The 12,179-nt window shown below is 58.4% G+C and overlaps 1 protein-coding gene across 6 annotated transcripts; it reads left to right on the top strand.

Moving 5' to 3' along the window:
* The first annotated feature begins 392 nt into the window (after positions 1-392).
* LOC124236309 (serine/threonine-protein kinase ULK3) lies at positions 393-7,459 on the top strand. 6 transcript variants are annotated; one of them, XM_046655200.1, is made up of 16 exons: positions 393-610; positions 1,295-1,435; positions 1,561-1,633; positions 2,188-2,292; positions 3,057-3,200; positions 3,407-3,489; positions 4,040-4,195; positions 4,375-4,480; positions 4,709-4,749; positions 4,981-5,083; positions 5,218-5,282; positions 5,369-5,447; positions 5,526-5,566; positions 5,926-5,973; positions 6,204-6,270; positions 6,391-7,459. In XM_046655200.1, exons 1-16 carry the CDS (start codon positions 509-511, stop codon positions 6,405-6,407), a joined length of 1,371 nt encoding a protein of 456 aa, XP_046511156.1. In that variant the 5' UTR covers positions 393-508; the 3' UTR covers positions 6,408-7,459. The 6 variants fall into 6 exon arrangements, with proteins under 6 accessions (XP_046511156.1, XP_046511155.1, XP_046511154.1 ...); XM_046655199.1 differs by having other exon boundaries at positions 1,518-1,638; positions 2,188-2,294; positions 3,424-3,489; XM_046655198.1 differs by having other exon boundaries at positions 394-610; positions 1,298-1,435; positions 1,518-1,638.
* Positions 7,460-12,179: the final 4,720 nt, after the last annotated feature.

Raw genomic sequence — 12,179 nt, 5'->3', positions numbered from 1 at the left:
TTGTCCCGCTACTTTCACTTTCAGAGCTGCTGGTCTTGGGGGGAGGGCACCTCTTTGAGTCTCCCCCTCCCCGTGCCCCCCGCCCTCCACCACACGCACCTGCTTGGCCGGGCTCCTCTCTTCCTGCTCTCACGTGGGCGATCTCTGGAGTGCTAACCCAGCCTGGACGGGATTCCCTGGGTGATCTCATCCGCTGGCCTCTGCTCACTTCCGTTCGGCCCGAAGGGGCCTCAGGATCCGCAAATGGATCTTGCGGGGACTGGCGGAACATGTGATTTCCAGTGGGGGTGGAGGCCGTGAATGCGCACAGGAGCAGCACCTGGGGCACCTGGAGGGGCGGGGCGCGGGGCGGGGCGCGGGGCGGTGGGGAGCCGGCGCCCGGCTCTGCGCTGCACTTCCGGCGGGCGGCGCTGGGGGCAGCGTGGGGTCCGGCCGGGCGGCAGCTCGCCCTCCGGAACCCGGCGCCGGGAACCAGGAAGCGCCTGGCGTCGGGCGCGGGGCGGCGGGCATGGCGGGGCCCGGCTGGGGTCCCCCGCGACTGGACGGCTTCATCCTCACCGAGCGCCTGGGCAGTGGCACGTATGCCACGGTGTACAAGGCCTACGCCAAGGTGGGTGCAGGCCAGGGCGCCCCGGGGCTCCTGTGCGCGGCAGGAATCCGGGGCACGAGAACTTCCAAGGGCCCGGCCGCCATGCCTGCCAGACCCTGAGCAAGTCCAGGTGGGGGCCGGGCTGGGAAACGAGGAGAGGCTGGAGTCTGCGGCCTGCCACGTCCCAATCTGACCTTCGGTGGAGGAGGCCGGAGCTGACTCCACCCGTTGGTCTTAAAAACAAACACACACACACACACACACCCCTGTTTTGTCTAGAGAGACGGATGGAGACCTCGATGGAGCCTTGGTGTCAGTAGCTGAAGAATAGGCTCAAAACAGGGAGGATAGCTGGTGGCCTGGAAGGGTGTGGGACAGGGTTCTAGAAGGCTGGACCCAATTAGGAAGCAGACTGGGCAGTTCTAGAGTACTGAATGACATGCCTTAGCGGAGGCAGTCTAGAATACAAAGACATAGATTTTTGAGCAGAGGATTGGAGAACGAACGGCAGGCAGAGTTGGAAAGCTAGGATTTCAGAATCTGGTGCTTCATTGGCCTGAGAAGGGGAAGCTGGGAAGCCTGGATGCTGGAGAGAGTGGGTAGGCCCAGTGAGAGGGAGAGGGGCAGAGGGAACCAGAGCCCTTCTGGCCAGGCATGGGCCCTAGCCCTCTCAAGGCAGAACCTACAAATATCCTATCCACCTAGAAGGACACTCGTGAGGTGGTAGCCATCAAGTGCGTGGCCAAGAAGAGTCTGAACAAGGCATCTGTGGAAAACCTCCTGACAGAGATTGAGATCCTCAAGGGCATTCAACACCCCCACATCGTACAGCTGAAAGACTTCCAGGTGCGGGCCTGGGGTGGGGCCACTCCCAAAGGGGGCTGGATAAGGGACACTCTTCAAGCTGCCTCTCTGCCTCTAACCACAGTGGGACAGTGACAACATCTACCTCATCATGGAATTCTGCGCAGGGGGTGACCTGTCTCGCTTCATTCACACCCGCAGGATTCTGCCTGAGAAGGTGGCTCGTGTCTTCATGCAGCAGTTGGGTAAAAGCCTCTGACCCCAGCCTGACACCCCTTCCCGTGATCTCTGCCCTCCCATCCCACCCCTGCATCAGGCTTAGAGCCCAGGCACTCTTAGCAATTGCCTACTGTTCTAGCTTGCTTTAGGGCTTCATCTTTCCCATGTGCCCATCTCTGGCCTAAGGATGCTGTGAGGGAGACAGAGGGAGGAGCCCCATCTGCACGTGGCACATAATATAAGGACCTCATAGAACATTCCAGGGCCCAGTGGGTGGGACCCAAGTGCTTTACCAAGGAAAAGGGCAAGAGCCTAAAGAGCTGGGGCATCCAGGGAGGCTTCTGGGAAGAGGGGAGCCTTGTGAAGGGGCTCAAGGGAAGGGAAGGAGGTCACTTAGGGTGGGGGTAGGGCAAATTCTTAGAAGTGGCAGGAAGCTGGTCTTGAATGTAAAGTATTCAGGAAACCAGCCAGGCCAGAACTAAGGTTGTGCAGGCAGACATAAGCCTGGGGAGGCGAGAGGCAGGTGAGAGATGGGCTCCTCTGACCTGTTTCTGTTCATGGGTCCTATTCCTTAGCTAGTGCCCTGCAGTTCCTGCACCAACAGAACATCTCTCACCTGGATCTGAAGCCACAGAACATTCTCCTGAGCTCCTTGGAGAAGCCCCACCTTAAACTGGCAGGTGTGAGTCTGGAACGCAGAAATGAGGTTTGGAGGGTGGGTGTGCAGGGTCTGCCTCTGCCTGGGCTTACTCAGCAGCCCCGGTTCTCATGGAACCCTCTGTTGAGTCATCAGATGGCAACAGGCTGGGAGATCCAGGGATGGTCCCCATCACCAAAAGGTAGGACCTTTTTCAGGCTACCCACACTCGACTCCAGCATTGTAATAGATGGGGTCATGCTTGGCCTAGGGTCAGAGTCAAGACTCAGTGTGTGACCAGTCTCAGGGCTCAGTGTGTGACCAGGGTCAGAACTTGGTCTGTCCCCAGGATTGGGGCTCAAATAATGACCCATCTATGGCAGTGTTGGAGGGTGTGAGGTGGGGGAGGAGGTGGTTATGGCCCCTGATAAGATTTGGTCAATTGACTTGAGGCTGGAGGCCAGAGGGCATGGTATGACCTGAACTTGGTGGAGCAGTGAGGGAGGGTCTGGCCCCTGGTGACCCCTCATCCTCATAGCTGGTGTGATCAGGGTCGACTTCCTAGGAAAAAAGGTTCCTTAAGGGACTGTGGAGGAGAGGTAAGATTTATGCTCCCAAAGGAAGAGGTAAAAGGATGTTACAGGCTAATCATGAGAGAAACAGCATGAACACAGTAGGGAAGTAGCATTAATCCTGGTGAGTCTGGAGGGCATGGAGGAGCCCTGCGCTAGAGCCCAGGGTGAAGCTTTAAGGCCAGGAGCAGAAGCAGCTGGAATTTGAGCCCTGCTTCCGGCCTCTTGCTTGCAGACTTCGGCTTTGCACAGCACATGTCCCCCTGGGATGAGAAGCATGTGCTCCGTGGCTCCCCCCTCTACATGGCCCCTGAGATGGTGTGTCAGCGGCAGTACGACGCCCGTGTGGACCTCTGGTCTGTGGGGGTCATCCTATATGGTGAGAGCTCTGTCCCCTGGCCCTAGCCCGAGGTTTGCATGGTGTGTCCTCAGGCCTGTGCCCTCTGGGCCACTCCTGAAGGGTTCTAATGAGAATGCTGGCCCAGGACCACTGCTCTGAGGGATGTTAGGCTGCCTCTCCAGGAGTGGGCCAGGCCAGGCTCGACCCTGTCCCCTCCCAGCCTGCCCTCTGCCTCCCTTCCACAGAAGCCCTCTTCGGGCAGCCCCCCTTTGCCTCCAGGTCGTTCTCGGAGCTGGAAGAGAAGATCCGGAGCAACCGGGTTATTGAGGTGGGTCTTGCAGAGCCTTGGCACCTGCAGGGTTGGGGGACAGAGGGATTCAAGGCCCTGAGGTTGGAGACCTCACTTCCACCAGAATGGTGTGGAGTGCGGGCTCCAGGCCACCTTTGTGGTGCTGGGGGCATGCTCTAGACTGGTCAGGGCTACATTCAGTTCCAGGGACCCAGATTAGTCCATTACAGGGAGCAAAGGGCCTGTCCCCCAGATTGTTGCAGACGCCCCTGGGGAGAAGGCCAACACAGAGCCAGACCCAGCTTTCCCAGGAGGATAATCCCGGGAGGGGCAAGCACCTGGAAACAGGGTTCTAGGACAGCTGAGTGTTCCACTGAGGGCATGGGCAGGAGCCAGGGGGAGGAGGCTTGCCTTTCCCCTGCTCCATTACCCTGGCCTGTCACTGTTCCTCCTGGGTCTCAGATTCTCCACCTGTCAAACATGTACCTCAGAGGCATCCCAGGACAGGGTGGGCCTGACGGGGCCCTGGGCTGGGGGCTGAGGTGCTGGAGCCCAGTGTGATCTGTCCCCCACCCACCTCTCCCTACAGCTCCCCCTGCGGCCTCCGCTCTCCCCAGACTGCCGGGACCTGTTGCAGAGGCTCCTAGAACGGGACCCCAGCCGTCGCATCTCCTTCCAGGACTTCTTCGCCCACCCCTGGGTGGACCTGGAACACATGCCCAGTGGGGAGAGCCTGGCACAAGCAGTGAGCAGGCCCATGGGGATGGGGTGGGGTGAGGATGGGTTGTGGGTCTCATCTACCCCTTTCAGTGGTGAACAGGTGACTTGCCCAACAGGAGGCAGAGGGTGAGCTCAGGAGACCTCTCTTCCTGCCTCATGGTGAGCATGGGAGTGGGCATGACTCCTGATCTGCCCGTCCCCCAGACCGCCCTGGTGGTGCAGGCTGTGAAGAAGGACCAGGAGGGGGATGCTGCAGCTGCCTTGTCTCTCTACTGTAAGGCTCTGGACTTCTTCGTGCCTGCACTGCACTGTGAGTGTCTGGAGCCCCTGGTTGCGGCAGTGGCGGTGGCGGGGGGGGAGGGGGCGTCAGCCATAGCTGCAGCGGATGGATTCCAGAAGCAGCTGCCCATCCAGAATTTTGTGGGAGACAAGGCAGAAGGTAAATCTTGGACTGGTGCTTTTGGGGATTCCAGAGGGTTTGGTGTGGGCAGAGGTCCTCTCGCTCCACATTCCTCACATAAACCCTCACTTTGTGCAGACGAAGTGGATGCCCAGCGGAAGGAGGCAATTAAGGCAAAGGTGGGTGAGTGAGAGTCCACTTGAGGAAAGGGCGAGGGATCCTGGGCCCCCTGTGGACTGGCTCTCTTAGAACTGGAACTTCTCCTGGGAAGAGGCCAGGCCGGCCTCGGTTGGCCACTGACATTACAGGTTGGGGCAGTCACTGAAGACCCAGGGGAAGAACTTGGAGGAGGGTGCTGGCGAGGGAGGCAGGGTAGGACAGCCCCTCCTCAGCCCCCTGTCCTCCTGCAGGTGGGGCAGTACGTGTCCCGGGCTGAGGAGCTCAAGGCCATCGTCTCCTCCTCCAATCGGGCCCTGCTGAGGCAAGGGGCCTCTGCCCGAGACCTGCTCAGAGGTAGGCCTAGTTCCTGGCTGACCACCAGCCCCCAGCGACTTCCCTCCAGCCTGAAGGGGAGGCAGGTTGGGGCAGGGTCCCTGAGACGAAAAAACAGGCTGCTCCCCTCATCCTGAGCTTTTGCCCCTCCTCAGAGATGGCCCGGGACAAGCCGCGCCTCCTTGCTGCTCTAGAAGTGGCTTCAGCTGCCATGGCCAAGGTTTGTACCCAACGGGAGGGATCCAGGTGGGGCAGGGGGCAATCCAGGTCATGACCCTAAGTGACCTTGTGTCCCTGTGGCTGCAGGAGGAGGAAGCTGGTGGGGAGCAGGACGCCCTGGCCCTATACCAGCATGGCCTGGAGGAGCTGCTGCTGCTGCTGGCAGGTGAGGCCCCGCCCACATCACCACAGCCTCGAGCCCCGCTGCCCTGCCTTCACCACTGCGCCCTCCCTCTCTTTGCAGCGGAGCCCCCAGGCCGGAGGCGGGAGCTGCTTCACACTGAGGTGCCCACTAGGGTTGGGAGGGTTGGGAGGCTTCCTCCTTCCCCTTTTACCCTGCTCTCATCTGGGGAACCTTCTCGGGTTCCCTTGGGGTGTTCCATGTCTAGGAGTCAGACCTCCCAGACTTGATAAGTCAGTGGTCCCGTGCACTCTGTCGGGGCTCGGGTGCTCAGGTCAGGGCAGTGGGCAGGCAGGATCTGGGAAGCTGGCCACAGAAAGGCAGCTGGGCTGTTGCAGTTGGGGAGCTTCCTGGAAGAGTGCAGATGAAGGACTTGGGGTTCTGGAGAGCATCAGGGGTGAGAGGGAACTCCGACTGAAGGCCCTCTGCCCCCCACACCCATGGGCATGTCTTCCCTTGGCAGGTTCAGAACCTCATGGCTCGAGCTGAATACTTGAAGGAGCAGGTCAAGGTGGGCACGTGGGGGGCCATGTTGGGATGAAGCTGTATGGGTTCTGCTTCCCTCTGCCTGTGGCTTTCTGTCGCCCGCTCTGCTGTGTGTGTCTGCCTCCAGTCTCCTGACGGCCTCTCCATCGCTGTCTCTGTCCTTCGCGTACTCGGGTGCTCAGCGGCCGTTCCTTTTGGCTCCTGTCCGTGTCTCTGGCTGCCTCTCACCCACTGTGCTGCCTTTATGTTCCACAGATGAGGGAGTCTCGCTGGGAAGCCGAGACCCTGGACAAAGAGGGGCTGTTAGAGTCTGTTCGCGGCTGTGAGTCTTGCCCTGGGGTCTGATGCTCCACCCAGGGAGGGGTGAAGGCTGGGGTGGCCCTGGATTCTGCCTCTCTTGCCAGAGACCTGAGACTGACCCTCCCCGCTTACCCCTCCACAGCTTGCACCCTGCAGTGACCTCAGAAGGATGACTGGACAGACCACGAGCCCCCTGGAGTTGGGGACACAGTCACCCAGGCTGACGCCCAGAATTCCGTGGCCCTCTGCAACACTGCAGAGCAGCCTTCCTAGATGGGCAGCTCTGAGTCCCCCACATCCCAGGGTCCCCAGCACCCCTCGCGGGTCAGATGGCCCATGGTGTGTGCTGGGGGCGCTGGGCCTTGGCCCTGGGGGAGGGGAGCAGGGCTCTGTGAGAAGAGTGTTTCTTTCATGTGACTTGTGTTACTTGGTGGTGGCTGGGCCCTGAGCCTGTCGATTTGGGGGCATCAAGCCTTCTGTTTTTGATCTGAGAAAAAGGCAAGGGGCTCTCACCCCCTCCCTGCCAGCTGGCAGCTGCACCCCTGTCCTTTCTGGGAGCCCTTATTGCCTCCCTCCTTGCACTGGAATGGGGCACTTCAAGACCCCTCAGGGACCACCCACCCCACAGTATGTACTCAGCCCTGTAGAACTCACTGGTCTTCTGGGAGCTGAGCCCTGTCCACCCTCTCTGTATTCTAAGATAATCCTTCAAGCATGAAAATAATCTTCTTTTTAGGGGTAGGACAAATCTGAGAAACCCATGCTTTGTTCCTGCCCTGGCCCAGGGGGCGCAAGGGCAGGGTCCTCAATCCTCATCCCTCCCACCTCCATCCTCTTTGGGGAACACCCTACTTGCCACAGAGCTGATTCTGGCCTGGGAGGAGGCATGGGGGTGGCCTGACCATCAGACTGTGGCCCGGCAAGGCCCTTCCCCTCTCCGCCTGGAGCTCCACGTCTCCAGTGGGGCTGTGAATACCTCCTCAGTCCCCTGTAGGGACTCTGAGGAGGAGAGGGTGACTTTAATCTGAAGAAGAATGTACACACCTGGAGTTACTTAGGGGTTTCTTTTAAAAAATCACAGAGGGTGTGTGTGTGAGATTTCTCTCTGCCCTTAAAAACCTCCTTGGGGCAAGAGTTGTCTTTCTGCCCAGCAGGTGGCTGGGCTTGGAGAATGTAATTCATTGTTTCTCTATTAAATTATTTTCTGACGGTGTGCTTCTCTTCCTGCCCTGGGGGAAAAAGGAGAGGGGGCCCCTGTGCAGAGGCTGAGACTGGAGGGGCCCCAGGGAAAGCTGGGTAACTTGGGGAAGGGCTGGAGAGGCCACGGGGTGGGGGGTGGAGGCAGTAACAGCCACATCTGCCTCCTGCCCGCAGCTCCTGGGGGCTCAAGGAGAGTCAGGCTGACCAGCCACCATTCCTGTCTACCACCCAGGGGACCAGTGGGGAGCCGGCAAGCATAGGCCTGGGAGCGCGCGCAAGGCCCTTCCTCTGCACCTGGAGAAGGGTAGGCTTCTGTGAACGCTCCCCATGCTCTGCGCACCACATACTCCCTTGACCTGGACAGAGGCCCCTGGCCTCCTGGGCTGCTGAGTGAGCAGTAACTGGACTGGGAAAAAGGGCATCCTCTAGGGTGTCTTGTGCTCATACCCCGCCCCCCAGGACCCCCAAACTGGGGTCGTTTCCAGCAGGCCCTTCTCCCCACCCAGCCACCCTCCTACCCAGCTCTCAGTCAGAACAGCACTCAAGAGAATCTTTGGGGACTTAAGGGAGGGGCAGTCCATCGCCAAGGCAGCAGTTCCTTCCTCGGCTTAGCAGAGCCCACCCAGATGCTCAGCCTTCCATGCCAAGATTAAAGGGCTTCTGTACAGAGAGGGAAATACGCTAGGAGAGACCTCATTTCCCCGAAGCCTGGTCGTTGGGGGGCAGTGTAGAGCAGTGGTCCAGAAGGCGGGAGGCGCAGCTAAAATCCTGGCTCTGCCACTTGGCCCAGAACCTCGAGACCCATTGATTAGCCAGTTTCTCAGTAAAACAAGGATGAAGATAAAAATGCCCCATGGGAATTTGTAAGGATTAAATGAGTTACTGTACATGAGGCAGGCACATAAGAATTCAATAAAATGTTATTTTCAGATCTAGGGAGAGAAATGTACTTCAGATTATCTCTGAGAATGGGCTAGATGAAAAAGCCTCAATAAGTAAAATGAGGGAAAGGAAGGAGAGGAATGAATGGAGCTGGTGGGTGACAAATGGAGAAGACTGGGTGGGAGAGCGGGAATGAGGAGGGACTGGGTGAATGACTGATGGACTAGGAGGATGACAGGTTGGAGGATTGGCCCACAGACCTCAGTTTTTTTTTGTGATATCTGCACTGGCTGGCTGAGAACAGGCACCTGAAATTCCTATACACGTGGGTGCAGGGAGGAGTGGGCCCCCTAGGGGGACTGGGTACAGGAAAGGGCTGGGAAGTTGAGGCCAGCGGAGAGGACCTGGGAAAGGAGTCTCCCTGGGCAAAACATTTAGATGGCCTCCAGGCTGGTCCTGAGTCCAGGCCACCTGCCAAGGAGGGAGGCAGCCCAGCCAGAGGGTGTGGGGCTAGTGTTCTCTCTCTCTCTCTTCCAATGGCAGAGGCCTTGGGAAATATGCTAATCTGCTTTTTAAACAATAAATTTTTCCTCCTTGGGGCGAAAGTCTCACCTTTTACACTTTGCAAATGCCCAAGCAGGGCAGACAATCCCCAGCAATGTCTGGGTGCTTCACTCGCCCTGTCCTCCCACCTCCACTCAGTCCCCAAGCCCAGAGCCAGCACTGGGCCAAGCTGGGGGAACACCTGAGCCCAGGCCCCTCTGTCCCAAGGGGCCAGCCCTGGGAGAAGCAGATGGGCTTCTGGAGCAGAATGAGGGACCCAGGTGTCCCTGTGCACAGTCTACCCCTTCTTTTGCTAATTGGAGAAGTGGGGAAGGACTTAGAGCCTTGGTTCCTGTAGGATGTCATCTAGAAGGTCTCTTGGTCCCCAGAAGCCAGCTGCCATCCCAGCCCTCCCTGAGAGGGGGACGGGGAGGGCCCAACCCTGAGGCTGGGGCATGAGAGAAGGGGGCATGTCAAGGACCACTTTCCCCAGAATAACTCACATCCACACCTGTATACTCAAAATCCCACAGACACACAAACACACAGACACAGACACTAACAGGCCACAGGCAGCAGACACGTACAAAAATACTGAAAGTCACATACAAGCTCACAGCCCCACGCAGATCCCACACAGACTTAACCTCATGGTTATACACACACATCCCCAGGCACGGGTCCTGCTGAATAAGGGTGAGGCAGCCTCAATGCTGCTGCTCCCCTGACCCAGCCGGCCTGGCTCCCTTGCTGTCCCCAAGCCTCGGTGATTCTGGGAACAGCTATGCCTGGCAGGCATGGGGTTAGAGGCAGGACAGCAGGCTGGCTCTATGGCTCCTTCCCACTCTCCTCACAGGGGCTTCCCACTCCTAACCCAGCCTCAGGCTTCAGCTGGGTCAATAGGCACTGCCAGCAGCTCAATCTCAGCAAATGAACATTCCCCCAGAAGTCCCCAGCGCCTGCTTGCCGGTCCTGGCAGGGGAGAGGGGGGTCGGCTGCAGTATCTGAGGAGGGACCATCTGGCCATTGGGGAAAGGGGAGATCCTCTGAACTCCAAACCCCTCACTGTCCCCAGGTCCTCCCAAGGACCAACTGGCCTCCGGAAAGTCACTTGTTCTCTCTGCACCCTAGTCCCTCTGGGAACTAGGCCTCAGCTGTCTGGATGGGTGGAAGGCAGGAGAAGGGACTGGAGCCAGGCAGAGGCCAGGGCTTGCTACCAATCTCCCTGAATTCCCCTGTATTGCAGGGGTGAGGAGGAGCAGGCCAGCTGTCTTTGCCATTTCTCTCTTCCTGAAATGGGGGGTGGTGGTGGAGGGGCTATCCCCTCACCTTTCAATATTTCCTGTATCCTTAGACAGCCGCCAAGGGTGAGAAAGAAGAAAGAAGGGGGAAGGAAGAACAGGAGGGAGGGAGAAGGCCTGGAGAGGCAAATTCCTCACTCTAAACTGTGGTGCCCTGTGGTGGGACTTTAATCACCATGAAAATGGAAGTTTTGGTGGCAAGTGGCTTTCCCTATGGCCCTCACATCACATCAGGTGGGTGGACCGACAGGGAGCAAGTGATTGTCTAAATAAGCGGGAGTAGAAAGAGGATGGGAAGAGAGCAGTGAGCTAGTGGTGGACATGCACAGGCCCTGAGGGCTCGGGGCTGGGGGCAGGCACAGAGGAGGCTCCAGCTTGGCCAGGTTGGCCCCTAGCTGAGGGCCTGGTGGAGGACAGGTATGAACTAGGAATGAGGCTGAGGGCTGGGGGACACAGATGAGAAGGATGTGGACTGACAGAGAAGCCCGGAGAGCAGGGAAAGGAAGGGGGGAGGCAGGGCGAGGCCAGCAGAGCCTGGGGACCCCTCAGCCTACCCTCTTGGCCATCTCTGCCTGAGCCTAGGTGCTGTTCCTTCTGTCTACACCTCCCCTCCTCGATTCCAGGGATGTGCAGACAAGTCAGGGCTTCTTGGTGTTCCCAGGCTGTGAGGAGGGAACCAGTGTGGGGGTTCAGTCCCCTCCCACTCCCTGACCCCAGGCCCCAACCAGCCCGTTTTGTGAGGGGTCAGTGAATGCTAACCCCTAGCTTCCCAACAGCCCGCCTCCCTGCCTCTTTCACTCTGGGTCCTGCAAACCACTGAGGGGAAAGGGGCCTGTCCAATCCCATTAGGCAGAAGGCCCCTGGAGGGTGGAGTGCTGACGTGGGCCTTGCTGCTGATGCTGCTGAGGAAGCCCATGGCCCCCCCTACCCAGCCTGGGGCCCCCATATGGGTCTTCTCCAGCTCCAGGAAGGTCAGGAGGGGTTTTTGTCCAGCGATCACCCAGGGGGGCAGCCTAGGAGCAGCTCAGAGGCCTGGGCACCTTCCCCGGGGATGCTCAGGAGACAAGGCCCAGCTCGACAGCCTGAGCAGCACTGCCCCCATCCTGGGTCTGCGTCCCTCCCTGCCCTCACCCTCCTAATTCCTTGTCCTCACTTTTTCCTCTCTCCTCCTCCTGTCCCTTTCCACATTATCTACTGCACACGTTGTACGTTCCTTGTCCTTATTTTACAAAGGAGGCCTAGTGGAAACTCTGCCCCTTGAAACCAGACCCTCACATGGCAGTTTTGCCTGTACATCTTAGCTAGCTTCCCTGAGGCTAGTGCCAAGGGGGTTCAGGCTCTGCCTGTAGCACCTTGTTCCTGCTCAGGCCCCTGCTTGTGGAGCCTCCTGGTTGGTTTCCTGGACCCCTTACAGGTGAGCAGGGTGAGATTTGGGCTCTCCATTTTTTTAAGAATGAGTTACCATTTATTGATATGGTCTATTATGTGCCAAGGGATTTACAAATGGTCACCCTTTGAAACATGTAGTATTATTATTTTGGGTAAAGGGGATCTTCATTTTATAGGGGGGTAACAGGCTGAGAGAGGGAAAAGAACCTGCTCAAAGTCACATAGCAGTGCCAGGGCTGGAACGCAGTTGTCTTGTCTCCTGTAACACCTTCCATCTCACAGGTGCCAGAGACAGTTGTGGTTGAGCCGTGACCCTTCCTGTGGTCTCAGGTAATGGCCCAGAGGCCCACCTTCCCCAGGTGCATCCCCATCCAGCTGGCTGCCACATTTTCCTCAAAGCCCAGATCTATTTTGTCTGGCCCCAGGCTGGACCTTGCCTCACTTAGGGCCCTGAGAGGGTAGAGTTTGACATCTTACAAGGGCTGGCGCTCCTATGAAGCTGTGGGTGAGGAGGTAAGGGACACCCCTCCAAAGGTAAGGGAACCCCAAGACTCCTGGAGGTCAGTAAGAAGTAAGAGGATAGGCATGCCATTTGGAATTTTTATTTTTCACTGAG

This window comes from Equus quagga, chromosome 2, assembly GCF_021613505.1.
Source record: "Equus quagga isolate Etosha38 chromosome 2, UCLA_HA_Equagga_1.0, whole genome shotgun sequence".
NCBI classification, from domain to species: domain Eukaryota; kingdom Metazoa; phylum Chordata; class Mammalia; order Perissodactyla; family Equidae; genus Equus; species Equus quagga.
This window is presented reverse-complemented; position numbering and strand designations above follow the sequence as displayed.

What these genes read in the sequence shown, in the direction of transcription:
- LOC124236309 (XM_046655197.1), top strand. Translation starts at nt 509, where the DNA reads ATGGCGGGGCCCGGCTGGGGTCCCCCGCGACTGGACGGCTTCATCCTC. An exon ending in GGAGCAACCGGGTTATTGAG is followed by an intron (nt 3,490 to 4,039) that starts GTGGGTCTTGCA and finishes CTCTCCCTACAG; the next exon opens with CTCCCCCTGCGGCCTCCGCT. An exon ending in CTTCGTGCCTGCACTGCACT is followed by an intron (nt 4,481 to 4,708) that starts GTGAGTGTCTGG and finishes CACTTTGTGCAG; the next exon opens with ACGAAGTGGATGCCCAGCGG.